The sequence below is a fragment of the Nelusetta ayraudi genome, unplaced genomic scaffold (assembly GCF_046127955.1).
Source record: "Nelusetta ayraudi isolate G7.1 ecotype Tasmania unplaced genomic scaffold, CSIRO-AGI_Nayr_v1 ptg000027l, whole genome shotgun sequence".
Classification (NCBI taxonomy): domain Eukaryota; kingdom Metazoa; phylum Chordata; class Actinopteri; order Tetraodontiformes; family Monacanthidae; genus Nelusetta; species Nelusetta ayraudi.
In genome coordinates this window covers 4,772,092-4,786,143 of record NW_027466077.1, presented here as the reverse complement: position 1 = coordinate 4,786,143, position 14,052 = coordinate 4,772,092, and the positions used below count along the sequence as shown (strand labels likewise).

At 46.1% G+C, this 14,052-nt stretch overlaps 1 protein-coding gene across 1 annotated transcript; it reads right to left on the bottom strand.

Moving 5' to 3' along the window:
• Positions 1–1,691: 1,691 nt before the first annotated feature.
• On the bottom strand, positions 1,692–14,052 carry nudt4b (nudix (nucleoside diphosphate linked moiety X)-type motif 4b). Its single transcript, XM_076030229.1, has 5 exons — positions 13,556–14,052; positions 6,757–6,867; positions 5,822–5,866; positions 5,607–5,694; positions 1,692–4,778 (listed from the first exon to the last, which is right to left on the bottom strand). The coding sequence occupies exons 1-5, from the start codon at positions 13,649–13,651 to the stop codon at positions 4,567–4,569; spliced, it is 552 nt and encodes a 183-aa protein (XP_075886344.1). The 5' UTR covers positions 13,652–14,052; the 3' UTR covers positions 1,692–4,566.

The following is a 14,052-nucleotide window of genomic DNA, read 5'->3' as shown; positions in this document are numbered from 1 at the left end:
AATATACATTGTTGCCTTGGTAAATATCATTATTATTATTTTAAATAATAAATTATATCAAATCAAATAATGATACAAATAAAAAAATTGTTAAAATGCCATTGTTGATACATGTGGCACTGGCAGCATTAATGCTTATGTGACAGTGGCGGTCCTGTCACTATATGCCTCCAATAGATCATGCGCCCTGGCTACTTGGCCAAAGGGATCTCCCTTTCTATTACCTGGGAGTCTGGGGTTCGAAGCCCACCCGGGCCCTCTGTGCCTTGCCACATTCTAGCGTTGTCGACAGGATCCATGTAGCACTACAGGTGGGTCCATGGATTCCTCATTTGTGTGGCAGCCTGTGCGGAGCACGAGGACGTACTTGTGAAAAGAGGGGGAGAGATGTGACAGTGGCGGTCCTGTCACTATGCCTCCAATTGATCATGTGCCCTGGCCGAGTTAAGCGTGCATGGCTATTACCCAGGAGTCTGGGGTTCGAAGCCCGCCCGGGCCCTCTGTGCCTTGCCACACTTAGTGCAATTTTCAGTTCAATTAGTAGTAACCAGTGTGCGAAATACCTGTCAATATTTGGTGTGGGGGATGGGGTCTCCGATTGGCCCCTTAAAAAAATTATGCTGAGGCTTTCAGCGGATCTCATGAGTTAATCGGGGGGTCCGAACCCCACTGGACGACCTTGTATTTTGCACGCTGGTAGAAACAGTATCAAATATTTGTGTAACTTTTTCTAGGTCTTCACGATGCTGTTTTCAACAACAAAAATTAGCACAGAATCTTTTATCACTTGCTTTTTCAATGAAAGAATCCTTTCGAGATTATAATATGTCCTAAATTTCCCCCTTAAAACCTTTATTTTAAAGCACTCACTCTATGAGCGGGTTCTAGACTGAGCCACAGCCACAGTGTGGCCACAGCTGCTCTAGTCACAACTTAGGTCCACAGTCACTGAATGTGACATGAAGTGCAGCAAAGTGTCCATGTGCTGTCCTGCTGCTGTTCACCTGCTGAGAAAAAAGGCTGCTCTGCTGGCTGACAACAGGTTTGTATGTAATCATCGCACGCAGGCTACGCCCTTTTTGGGCCACCTGTTGCAAGCCTGAGCCAAAGACAGGTGGGGAGGTCTGCCAACTGTTTCGCTGACGAGGAAGAGAACACGCTGTAAAGAGCAATTACGCATACTTTTATGCCTGTGACTGTTCCCAACGGCAACTGATCATAGTCTGATTTTAATGAGCCGTCGGGATTTGAGGCTTTGTGCTGAGGATGCGCAGTTGCAGGCAGGCTGACCTGTTTTTAAGTTTTGTCTTTATTCTGTTCTATTGCTATGCCACAGTGCATTTTCAGCTGTGTAACTGAGACACAAAGAAGGTGAATTTTACAATGTGTGCCATGATTTTGCAATGAAATTACTTTCCATATTTATTAGTGCCATGCAGTCCCTAAATGGAGGGCATCTTTCAAAGTGTCTAAATAAATCTAGTCCAGTTGATGTGTCACATAATCCCTGCTGAGAGCCCTGCTTGGATATGAAAGGTCGTCTACATGTTTAGCCTGCGGCTGCACAGCAGGTTGACTGAGTTGTGACTCTGGCTGAACCTTGAAACATTCTAATGTTTTGCTGTAACTGACAATTACCTGGCAGGCCTCTCCCTGAATAGAAACATAAAAAAATAAATAATCAAACACAGTCAAAGATTATTCCCCTTTAATACAATCTCTTCTCAAAAAAGAAAAAAAGAAAAAAGAAATCTTTCCAGTCTGGGTCTTTACATTCACATTAAATCTCTCGGTGCATCATATTCAAAAGAAAACGGTGTCAAGATCTTCAGTCGGATTTGATTAAAATGCTCTGGATGCAAACAAGTGACATTACAACGTGTTCATCAAACAGTCAAGGTGCCTATAAGGACAAGAAGTAGGACACTGAAGTCCAGGAAGTCCAGGCCTTCTGGACTCCCCCACTACCACCCCCCCCCCTTTTTCTTTTTTTTTTTTAACACAAACATGTACAATACAGATTTACTATCTGTACTTTCATGCTTCAAAGCAGCACCAAAGAAGAAGCATCCATTAGACGTTCTGATGGATGGAGCAGGGGTGTATGTGTGTGTGTTAACAGGTAAACATTTGTTCTAATGGTGCGAGTTGTGAAACTGCAACTGGCCAAAACCCTCAGTTGCTCTTTTAAAAACAGCACTGGGTTACCCAACAACCTTCCCGTTATGAAATGACACCAAAGATTTTGATTTCCACCAGAACGTGTACACATTTCTTTTTTCATTTTGGCACAATGTTTCACATTCACTGTGAAAAAAAAGATACAGACAGACACACACACACACACACACACACACACACACACACACAGACACACACAGACACACACACACACACACACACACACACACACAGATGTTTGAGGTGGTCAACGTCCTGGGTGAATTTAGACTTTGTGATCAGGTCAAATTGGGTTGGACCAGTTAAAAAAAAATACATTTTTATTAATCCAGGATATGTGCAATACAGAATAATATGTGGTTTTAGTGGAAGTGCACAACAAACTGCAAGCGTCTTTATTTTTTTATTCATCATGGCCTCGCACCCCCCCCCCCCCTTTAAAAACCCATAAAAACCCAATTCGATCTTTAAGATGTGTTGTAGTTAGTGTCCTACAGTGCGTATCTGATACACACGGGTTGGTTATGTTGTACCATGTTTAAAAATGGTTTAGTTCTCTTATCATCTCCTGTTATTTTACACATCATCCAACGACCTGCCTTCACCCGGAGGCACAACGCGACCGCTCTTCATACAAACATGTGGCACATTGTCATTGGTACAAACATACTGTACAAACATCCTCTCAGTGGGTTTTCACCGTGTGTGTGTTTTTTTTTTTTTAAATCTCTTTTCCTGCTCTTTTTTTGTTTTTGTTTTTTTTTACATTGTTTAGAAAATATATAAAACACTAAAGAGAACTTTTACATGTTCATTCTGGTTAAAAACACACTTGCAACATCGTTTTTCCTTCTATTTACAAATCTCTGCATGGTTCGTCATTCCGCGGTCGAGACAGGAGCGAGTGGGAGGGTGTTTTTCAGCCAGAATGCTCGCTGAACATGAAGAGATGAGATTTCATCCTGATTTGAGTGTTTTCGTTTCTCCTTTGGCTGTCTGTTTTTTTTTGTTTTTTTTCAGTTCAGGTAGCCGTTGTTGTTGTCATCGTCGTCGTTCTAAGTAATGACACACTGCGGAAGCAAACGGGAAACACAGAGGGGCACGTATGTGGGACCATGATCCTCTGAACACTGAGCTCTTTTAGTCCAAAAGCAAACACTTGATGAGTTTAAACTTAACTGTGAGGAGCAGGTTAAACCAAAAGCTTTAGATCATTTCAACCGCAACTAAGAGTTAAATCAAAATCTACTGAGATTAAACTGTAAGGAAGCTGGTGTGCTGCAGCCCTAGTTGTTACTTGAGGTTGAAAAAAACAACAACAATCTTTTCTGAAAATGTCAACAGCATTGCGTGCGAAAGCGCCATGCATTGATTGAAGGGTGAAATACAATCGTTTTCATTTACAGTCAAATGTTCAGATGAGCGGTGGGAGTGGATAGGGGCAGTCGGAGGCAGATCCAGCAGAGTGTAAAGTAAACAGCTGAGGCTAAAATATCCTTTACACCTTTGCATTCTTTCGGCATGATAACATGGGAGAACTTTTTTTTAAAGGGAATGGTGAAATAAATAGCAGAATGGTTCGTTGGACCAGAGATTTTTTCCCCCTTTAGATGCGTGGCTGAAGTTTAACTTAATGCGTTGTGATTGAGCTCCAGTTTAGCGGCGGATGCTACAGTCCTGAGAGATTCGACATCTCCGAACCTGCAAAAAAGCATTTTCTTGCATTTTTCTGAAATCATTTGTTTATAAAGTTGCAAAGGTTTATTTTTTTTTCTTTTAAAGCAGTTTCAGTTTTCATCAGCAGGAATCCCTGAACCAGGTCAATTTTATGAAATTAACATAGGAGACACGTTATCATGATTACTGCTTTTTGTATCATATGTTGATGACTCAGATTAAATCCCAACACAAATGTGCTTAAGGGCCAAAAGTAATAATAACAATAATAATAATAATAATAATAAAAATAATAAAAATTATTGACTAGAAAAACAAACAAATTTTTGGCTAAAAAGAAAAATATAAACGACAGTAGAGGTGACAGAGAGACCCAAACATATACATACATTTTTTCTGTAAGGCATTCTTTCACTGGGTCATTCACACCAGCAGAGTGCGCTATAGCTTCCTCTCCATGAGCGCCAGCTCATCAGGTCAGCGGGTTAAGTGTTCTTGCCACACCAGCGTCAAAGACACTTGTTCTCTTCCATTGTGAGTCTTTAACACACGTCTGTTAATGGCTTTGGTGCGTCCTGTCCTCCCAGACTAGAAACTATACATACCGGTGAACCGTAACGCTGGCAGAAAAGAAAAGTTAAAAAGAAAAAAAGAAAAAATCATGCAAAGACTGAACAGACTCTCAGCGGCGGAGGATCAGGTGCAGTCCTATCTGCAGGAGGTGCCCAGCACGCTGCCTGTGGAGGCGGAGGCGCTGTAGTGGGGGTAGTTGTCGTTAGGCGGCGGGCTCGGCAGGATGGAGTTCCCGTTGGTTGGGGAGCAGCTGAGCTGAAGCCTCCGCAGGTACTCGGCGTGCACTGGCTTGTGGCTCTGCAGCACTTTGATGGCCTCGTCCACGGTGAACCACTCCCGCTTGCGGCCTGTGGGGGGAGTAGGAGAGCAGTGAAGGACATGGAGGACGTTGTCAAGGTAAAGGGTCTTCTTTTTATATTTTTTTTTAATTTAGCATTTCTGTGCAATTATTGAGAGAATGTTAAAAATCATAGCATATTTAGCCCTCTGTTTGCGGCCTCCTGCAGAGCTGATTGATTGATTGATTGAAAAAAAAAAACGGTGCATTGTTGAACTTCCAAGGGCAGCATTAGGGGTGACTTCCGAAAACAGTCTCTATCGAATGTTGTAGTCAAGACAAATCAAGGGTGGACTTCAGTGCACTGAGACACATTACTATTATGATGACAACACTAATAAATGGACAGTTTTAATACTTTGTGTTTTCTATTGTCAATGTTAGTGTGCGCTGTCGCAAATCAGAATTCACCAACGCCTCAGTTGGCTTCACAGACTGGGTCTGGAAGGAGAAACTACTGCAAGCGGTGCAGTTGCGCAGCACATTATGCACCACGGCGATCCTCTGGGTTCCGTGCGCGAGGCAGAATTGCGCGCTTGCACGCTGACAGCGTACGTATACGCACTTCATCTCCTCCGCACTTCGATAAATAGCCGCATAGTGCAAAGTGCATTTTCGAGGCCCAAGTTACTGCCTCATGTGCCAGCTGACAGCTGTGACATACTGCAGCCAAGATCGCCGTCCCAGATCTACAGCTCCTGCCCCCCCCCCCACACCACCACCGTGCAATCTGTACGCCTGCACGTAAATAACCGCATCCAGTGCCGATGTAAAGGATGACCCACTTCTTGCGCGGCGCGTGGCATCTGTAAATGTTGGCGAGGGGGCTGCAGCGTACCTATGTTGACCGAGTCCTCCCAGTCCTCCAGCGTTTCTGTCACCGTCAACACGTAGACGTACGTCCGGTGCTTCCGGTCCTGGTTTTGCTGGAGAGATATCGGACGGAGGAGGGGGAAATGCTCAGATGTTTAAAAATCACAAAGACGCACAGTGGTTTGACCGTTGTGCCGTCACATGTGCGCTTTGCTCTGCCAGTTTGGGCAGAAAACTCACCTCAAACACGCCAAGCAGACGTCCCAGCTTGCCCTTCACACCAGCCTGGGGAATAAATAAAATTGAAAAAAAAAAAAAAAACACATGAGGGGAGGAAGTGTGACAGGATGAGAGGAAGTTGTTTTATTTTCCTTCCAGCTCTGCGGACAGCAGAAAACATTTCCTTGAATGTTTTTTTTTTTTTTTTTAAAGCCCTTGAATCACTCTGGCCTGTATAGAACCAAACAATAGATATCAGTGTTTTACACAGTCCTGAGAACTACCTCTTCTCACTCAATGTGCTGGAACCTCCCACACATTATGGCGATATGGCAACGCTTGTCAAAAACAACCCAACCATATAAAACGTGAGGGTGGAAAAAACAAAAATCCAACCCCGGGCTCAGAAAGCTTGTTTTTGTATTCCACGTCCTCACAATAACGTTGTGTTTTGTAGGGAACGATGAGGCTCTGCATGTCGTTCCTATAGTCGCCTCTTCTTGGAAGCCCTGACGTTACACCTCAGTCTTATAAAGAGAACGCAATTCTCTTTCGTAACACATTTTATTAATTCCCCGTGATCAGATTTCTGTCAAGACGCATGACATCCCTCCCTCCGCCCCTCCTCTCCCCTTCCCAGCATACTTCGCAAGTGTCACTTTGTCCCACCGAGGAGTCCCGGAGGGCCTGGCAGCGGGGAGAAGGGCTCCGCGAATACACACAAATTCAGCCAGGAGCCAAGTTTAGCTGGCTGACGTGGTGGAGGGAGCCGCGGCGCCCCACCACCGACACTCCGGCCCTTCGGGGGTCTCACTCTGAGCGTCCCAAGAGGGACACGGAACCCCAAGGATACACAGATGTGCACGGAGGACCGCTGCACTATTCAAATCTTTTTTTCTTTTTTTTTTTAAATAAGACCTTGGACTTTCTAGTATGGCAGCAGGTGTGACAATCACCTCTTCAAACACTTCTCGCACCGCGGCCCCGCACGGATCCTCTTCAGGCTCCATCCCGCCTCCGGGGACGATCCACTGGTCGGGGTGCCGACTGCTGCTGACCAGCAACACCTGCCACAAACACATTCAGATGCAATTCCTTCAGCAGAGGATTCCAAAAGCACATTTCAGAGTCAGATACAGTGGGATGTAGGTGTTATTTCTATTTTCATGTCATTGTTCCGTCTGTTCAGTGGCCTTGACTGAGCTGCTCGGACTAACCTGCAGCTGTAACTCAACATCTCTGGATTGGGTGTTGAGTGCATGTGGCTGTCAGGTGATTGTTGCTGCTATTTATTCTGTTTGTTGCCAACAGGATTCTCCACAGAGCTTAAAAACCTGAATCACTCTTGTAATGAAAAACCCCCACACACCCATAGGAAGTTAACTTTAACTAGCTGGATTACCCTATTTAAAATGTAAACACTGTTGACATGAATTTAAACCAACTTGATTTTTTCCAAAGCAACAACGAAGGACTTTTAGATTTCTTTAGTTCTTTTTTTCCACAACATTTTTTCCTCCAATCAGAGCCAACCTGGTCCTGCTCCAAACCATAACACACAGCGTCACACCAATAATGCGTGCAAACCGACACGGGAGCCGCAGCAGATCTCGCCCGTGCACCCCGCCGAGCGGTTTGAATTACACTACAGTTGCAGTGTGCGGCGCTTACGCGCGTATCAGATGTGCCTGCGTCGGCAGTGTCTGCCCGCGTGGCAACCGCGACGGACACCTGTCGCAAACGCCGTCAGCCTCGATCAAAACACAGCTGAGGCGTGACAATGCGCCGCTGCCAGTGGCAGGAGCAAAAAAAAAAAGCCAATTAAGACGGGATTTGAATTCAGTGCCGTCTGCCACTCATTAGTTGGCACTTGGTGGCTCCTGCAGCTCGCGGTGGACGGTCGCTAAACTGCTCCGTGATTTATATTCTCACACGAGAGTGTCAGGAGGTGCAGCGAAAGCCCTGGTTATCATCTTAATGTCAAAGTCAATAGTTTGAAAGTTTGAGATGGATGCACAAACATGATGGCGCGATAAAACAAAAACAACACATCTGCAATGACATGCTGTCACCTCACCGCTGGGCGGGCGGATATTAAAGTTAAAGTCTGCGGTATTGTGTGACACGTTGCAGTAGACTGAGGCTGAGAAATATTTCGGCCTCTACATTGGTCCTCGTGCTATCGTTGTCGCCGTTAGCGGCAGCCCTGCTCGCCCCGCTGCACGTGATGGGAAAACCAGAAGGATGCAGTCGACGCAGGGGGGAAAAAAACAACATTCGCGAAATGCCCCCCCCCCGTTCGTCCGCACATCGTCCTGCACACAATGCGCACCGGCAGCGCGCACCTAAGGAGCTTGTGCGGCATATGCCGCCCCCCTGATCGCTGTGTTGGGTAATCTGCTGCAGGAGTCGTCCTGTCACCTAATCCCGACTCAGCGGCCCCGCGGCTTCCTTTCCTACGCGGCCTAATGGGATTGCGGCCTGCGACCGCGGAGGCCCTTGCAGGAGATCCCACGATGGCATCTGCCCCAGAGCCGTCACGTGCAGCTCTCGGCCAAGTCGGCCACCACCTGCCCTGCACCTCACCTACCCCCCCCCACACACCCCCGCCTCCTCCTGCACCCTCCACCACCCCCGAACCCAGCACAGTATATAGGTTAGAATGAAAGGCTCGCTAAAGCAAGCAGGCACGTACGCGGCCCTGCGGCGCAAAATGTCACGGCGCAGGTGCTTCTCCTTTTAAACACATGCCGATAGATGCATGGAGTGTGTACCGTATAGAGCAGGAATGGGAAAACTATGGCCCGGGGGCCAGATGCAGCCCGTTAAGCTTTTTAATCCAGCCCACCGAACTTAAAGAAATTATTGTAAGTGACGAAATCGCTGTATTTCATCATTCTTTTCAATATTTTAAGAGTCATTTCAATAAAGAGCTAAATACGGTGGGGCTTCAAGGACACTGATGTTTTGCTGTAACGCTTTTGTTCATTTTCAATAGACAATAAAGCACATTCTCTACATATCCCATGATATATTTTTCCTCCTATTAGTTGGCTCACTCAAACCATCTGCTCCTGCTCCTATGTCACATATTGGAACCCATTGTGGCCCACCAGTCTAAACGTTTGCCCTCCCCTGGTGCAGAGTGTATAGAGTGTATGGGGTGCGCCGACCCAGGCCCGTGTGTTTGGGGAAGAGGGCATCCACAGTCGTGGTGTTAATAGATCTGCTGCGGAGCTGTGACGTCTTCGCGGCCGAGTGCAAACTGCGAGGGGAAAAATGTGCAAAATGCGCCGCTTAAGGTGCGCAACCGAGTCGGAGCTCTTTGCCCTCGTCAGCAACAGCTTCGCAGAGCGGAGACAACTAACGCGTCTGCCGGTTGGAGACGCGCGCATCACAGTCGCCGCAGATTAATTCACCTGCTTTCCGCGACCTCATCTGCCAGGAGACGATTACACTCTCACAACTGGCCGGTGGGACTGATTTGTGGAAGCACGTGACCCATGTTCCTGTCTGTTTATGCCAGCGAGGCGAGGCTTAAAGGGAAATCTCCAATGTGTCACTGTGTCCCCAGCCAACATTGTGAACAGGAGCCACAGAGCTTCAAATTCCTGATGTGGATGTTTCCTTTTTTATCTTTACACCACTTCTTTTTTTTTTAACTCTCAAGCAACAAGCCAAACACACTTTCCTTTCACAGGAATGTAGGAATGTGTAGCACTCAATCAATATGTTACAAAGTGGATGTAATTAAGAATTTGTTCCTTCGCGCCTGCGTCCGAGATGAACAGAGCGCTACATTTATAGGAGGGTGCAGCGTGTTTGTTGCAGCCTGTTCTGTGTTGCAAGAGGACAAACCGTTTGGCATCGCAGTTCAAACACAGTATCCAAGCCTCTATTTATCTCCGTCTCGCAGAGGAGAGAGAGACAGAGACAGAGAAGAAGAAAAAACAAACCCGTCCATAATCAAAGTTGAATGCGACGCCCTGCATACTTCCCAAATGTTCGGCTGGGCTCGCTATCCGTGAAAAACATCTCCGAGGCGACACACAAGAGGCCACCAGAGAAACAAGAGAGGGAAAACTCACGCTGTCATGACAGATATCTGACAGCTGAGTGCTGAGGGCAGAAATCCCACTTATATTTGGAAAGAGGGGCAGGGTTGAAGAAGCGCAACCAGTGGATAGCTGCGGCGTGTCCCAGTGACATTTTACTGGTTTGCAACCAACACCGCAGGCTGGGGGCCCCGAGTGTGGAGGAAGGTGGAAAAATTCTGAAACAACAGGCAGTAAATAAGCCAACTCACTGGTCAATAATAATAATACTAATAATACTACTAATAATACTAATAATAATAACAATCATAATAATAATAATTTGTTGTTGCCTAAAAGCACCACATTTTTGAGGAGCTTGACTTTGTTTTCCATTTTTTAATTGATCGTCTCTTCCCAAACTCTGCTGAGGCCCTCTACCTATAGAGGGGGACAGCAGGCAGGGATATTCTGGAAGACATAAACACCTTTTGCTCCCCCTAAGGAGGAATGCCCCTAGCTGTCAAATAAGGAAGGCTTCAAATGCCGGTCTGAGCCGAGCCGAGTCCCGGGAAGGGGAAAGGCTGAGGGTCTGGGAAGTGTGAGCGCTAAGGTTTCCCTGGTATTAACAAATGGGACATGAGTCGAAAAGGAAAAAAACAATTAACAACAATGTTTCTGAGCTGATAACACAGTGACACTGATAACGTCCTACTCTCATTTCCAGGAAGACGTTGTTTCAGGTCATGTGCAGGGCCTTGACACAAGCAGGGTTTCACATATACAGTGCAGGTGACTGTCTGGAGAGTTTATAAGTTGTGTTCAGTCTATGACCAGAACAAATAGACTGTAAAACAATGTCTAACAATTTAACTATATATAACTTGACTAAATGCACAGACTGATATTCCAGTCTTCTTTTACTCAAAAGTAAATATTCAAGAAAATTTCAGAAAATTCAGTTCCAGTATTCTTTTAATTAAAAGAATGGTGGAATGTCATTTGAAACTAGAAGACATAATGAATTTAGTTCAACTAAATGCACATGCTGTTCACAGAAATCTTTTTTAGAAAATACACCTGTGCAACAGCTGCTAATATAAAGCCACAGTGTTTGTTTTAGAGTCATGTTCGTATCCACAAAGCAAATAAAAGTCTAATATGTACACTGCCCTGAGGTTGCGTTTTCGGAATCCTGAAGGAAATATCGGCCTCGTCTGCTGCTTTTCTATGTTTACCGGCTGCTGTTGGGAGATGGGCAGTGTTGAGTCGGCTTTTGGGAAGGAAAACATGACAATAAACTGTAAAAAGCGAGGTGTGACGGTATCAATAATCATGGCTATTCTGCCTGGCGACGAGGTGGGAAGGTTAATATCAAATTTCTCAGAAACCACGCATCACCTGCTTCATTCAATCCCTGGGACCTCTAGGATTACATCATTACGTGTGTTTCTATACCATAGCGTGTATTGCTGCGAGGCTGCAAAAAGCCCCTGCCTTGAGCCACTCACAAGCACTTAAACTGCCGGTGCCTTAGTCAGCTGTTACTGTTCACCATCAGCTCCCATTTTCCTCTGCGGGGAGTTTAATTGCTGTCACACAGTGTCTCAGCCCGAGGGCTCAGCTTTCTCCTTTCCCTCACCAAAACAAAACAGTCCGGAGAGCCGCACGCACCAGCGGCTCTTATTTCGCTGTTGCCGAGTTATCCATGTCGAACGACTGCACCGCGATGTGTTTATGGAAAATGCCTATAACCCAAAGGCCACGCGGCTCTTCGAAAGAATTGCCATCACGTGCACTCAAAAATCACAATTTGAGATTAGCTCTCAGTGTATGGATGAGCAGACATGCCTGTCACAACCTGAGGAGGATGCACACACGCACACTTTTGTTTTCAGAACACAATCCAGCTGCTCTTTCCTATGAGTACAAGTTAACGAGAAAAAATAATTACAGCATATAAAACCAGCTTGAACGCAATCTATGCAAGAAAAATAGGACTTCTAAACCTTTGTTATGGTCGGACGCATAACCGGAAGAAGAAAACATCTGCACACGTGCATCCTGGCATAGGAGTTCAAAATCTGCTGAACCTTCGAAGCAGACGTCTCAGTGCCAGCGTAGCAGCTCCAGACTGGGCTTCTTTTGCAGAATATTGTGTAACAGTCTGTTTATCCCAAGCAAGGATGAGGCTATATTTAGGCTTGACAGAAAACGCCACAATAAGAGAGACAGGGTCCTGGTGTTTTTGCATAAACAGGACTTAGTAGTAATAGGAGTATAATCAAGCGCACAGACATAAATATGTAACAGCATAACTCTCGGGCAACTCATAACAACCTAAGCACCTAACATAACAGGGCTTTAACTAAAATACCTGACTGGCATTACATCAAGACAAGTCCTTGGTGGCATAAAGTCACTTTTCCGTGAATTGAGGCCATCTTTTCAGCAACGTACCGACCAAGAAGGTCTGGCTCTCGGGCTCCTGAAACACTGCTACTGAAACTTTTAGGGATTTTTTTACTTGAAGTTTGTGACACAATGTGTGTGCATGCTTTCATGAGCACTGCTGTGCTATGGCTCATTATTATTTTTTGTTTACATTTCAAATCCTGAATGGCCCTTTTGTGTAATTCTGCCTTAGGTTGCATGTAAAATGCTGCACGAACAATCCATTTATCAGCTGTGATAAAAAAAAAAAATAAAAAAAAAACAACCAAAAGAATCAACCTCAGACGTCATCGTCATCACATCTGCTCTGGTTACATCCTGTTAAAATACATGCATGCGCTTCGAGGGGATCTTTAGTGTTGGCGTTCACGATGCAAAAAAGCTGCAGTAACGTCCTTTTAAAGTGAACCCACTGTATTACACAACGCTTTCTGGAACACCCGCCAGACACAACAACAATAGGAGTCTGTCACCCCACAATCGTCATCTACACACGGCCCCTTTAAAAAAAAAAAAAAAAAAAAAGTCCACATTATTGCTACGCAGCTGCCCGCTCGCTCGAGGCCGGGGGGATGCGGCACAGTCATGAATGGCCACTGTCTCCCGGTGAATGCTTTGGTACTAAAAACGTGGCCATGTGACGCCATGTTGATAGGGCGGTATTTATTTGGTAGGTCGTCGGCCAGTGTTCGAGTCCCTTCACACAGCAACGAGCCGACGTTCAAGCCGCTATAAAGGGAAGCATGCGACAGGCCGCCTCGCCCCCTCTCCGGTAGATATATGCTAAGTTACGAGAAGCTAACCGGAAAGACATTTACACAAGCTTCATAATAAAAGCGATGCGCACTATTCAATACGGGAACTCTCTTAGGGTTCTGTCGTCTCTTTTATTGTGAAGAGTCAAGCTAGGGGATGGGACGTTGTTGATGGTGTTAACTTAACGACGCCTTTTTCGCTCCCCCTTTTCCCTGTGTGGTCCTCAAACTAGCCTAAACTGGATGACCAGAGACGCATCAGGAGCGTCAGTGTAACAAAGCACAAAACAATGGCAGTAATAAGCACAAAAACGGCGGTTGACTCTAAATTGCATCCCTGTAGTTCAGACACTCCAACCCCGTTCGGAATAATATACAAGAAGGCTGGTTTTATTCAACATCAGCGGTGTTTTTGATTGAATGAGACTAGGCCACGAAGTCGAACACACAGCTGCCGTACATAGTTCCTAATGACCGGTCGGACGTGAAGTGACCCTGCGCTGCTCTCTTACCTCCTCTTCCCGTTCGTTCTTGAAACACAGGCAGGCTGCCCGTTTCTTGAAGCCCTCACCATCATACGTCCGCGTCTGGTTGGGCTTGAGTTTCATCGTGCCTCCTTTTTCGTAAGGCGGGAAATAACACTAAAATAAGCAAAAAGGCGGCGAAAGACAAAAGGCTGGGAAAGAGAGGAGAGCTGGAAGGGGGTGGTGTGTCCCGGCCGGTTAACAGAACAGCCGCCGCATCGCTGCTGCCCTCCGCATCCGTGCTCTGAGATGACGCCAAGGCAGTCTTCGCCGCAGCGGTTCCCAAAAATGGAGCTGTCACGCTTTCCCTCTGGCTCTTCCGTATCCTCCCCTCGTGTCAACACAACCGCTCGCAAAGAAAGTGCAAGACGCCGTTCCAGCTGTTGCCAAATTCGCCCGCGAGTGAACGTCCCGCCGCCAGGCACACGGAGGTCTTATGTAGAGTGGAGCCTAGCAGAGCACAGCCCCCCCATCTGAAGCGCTCT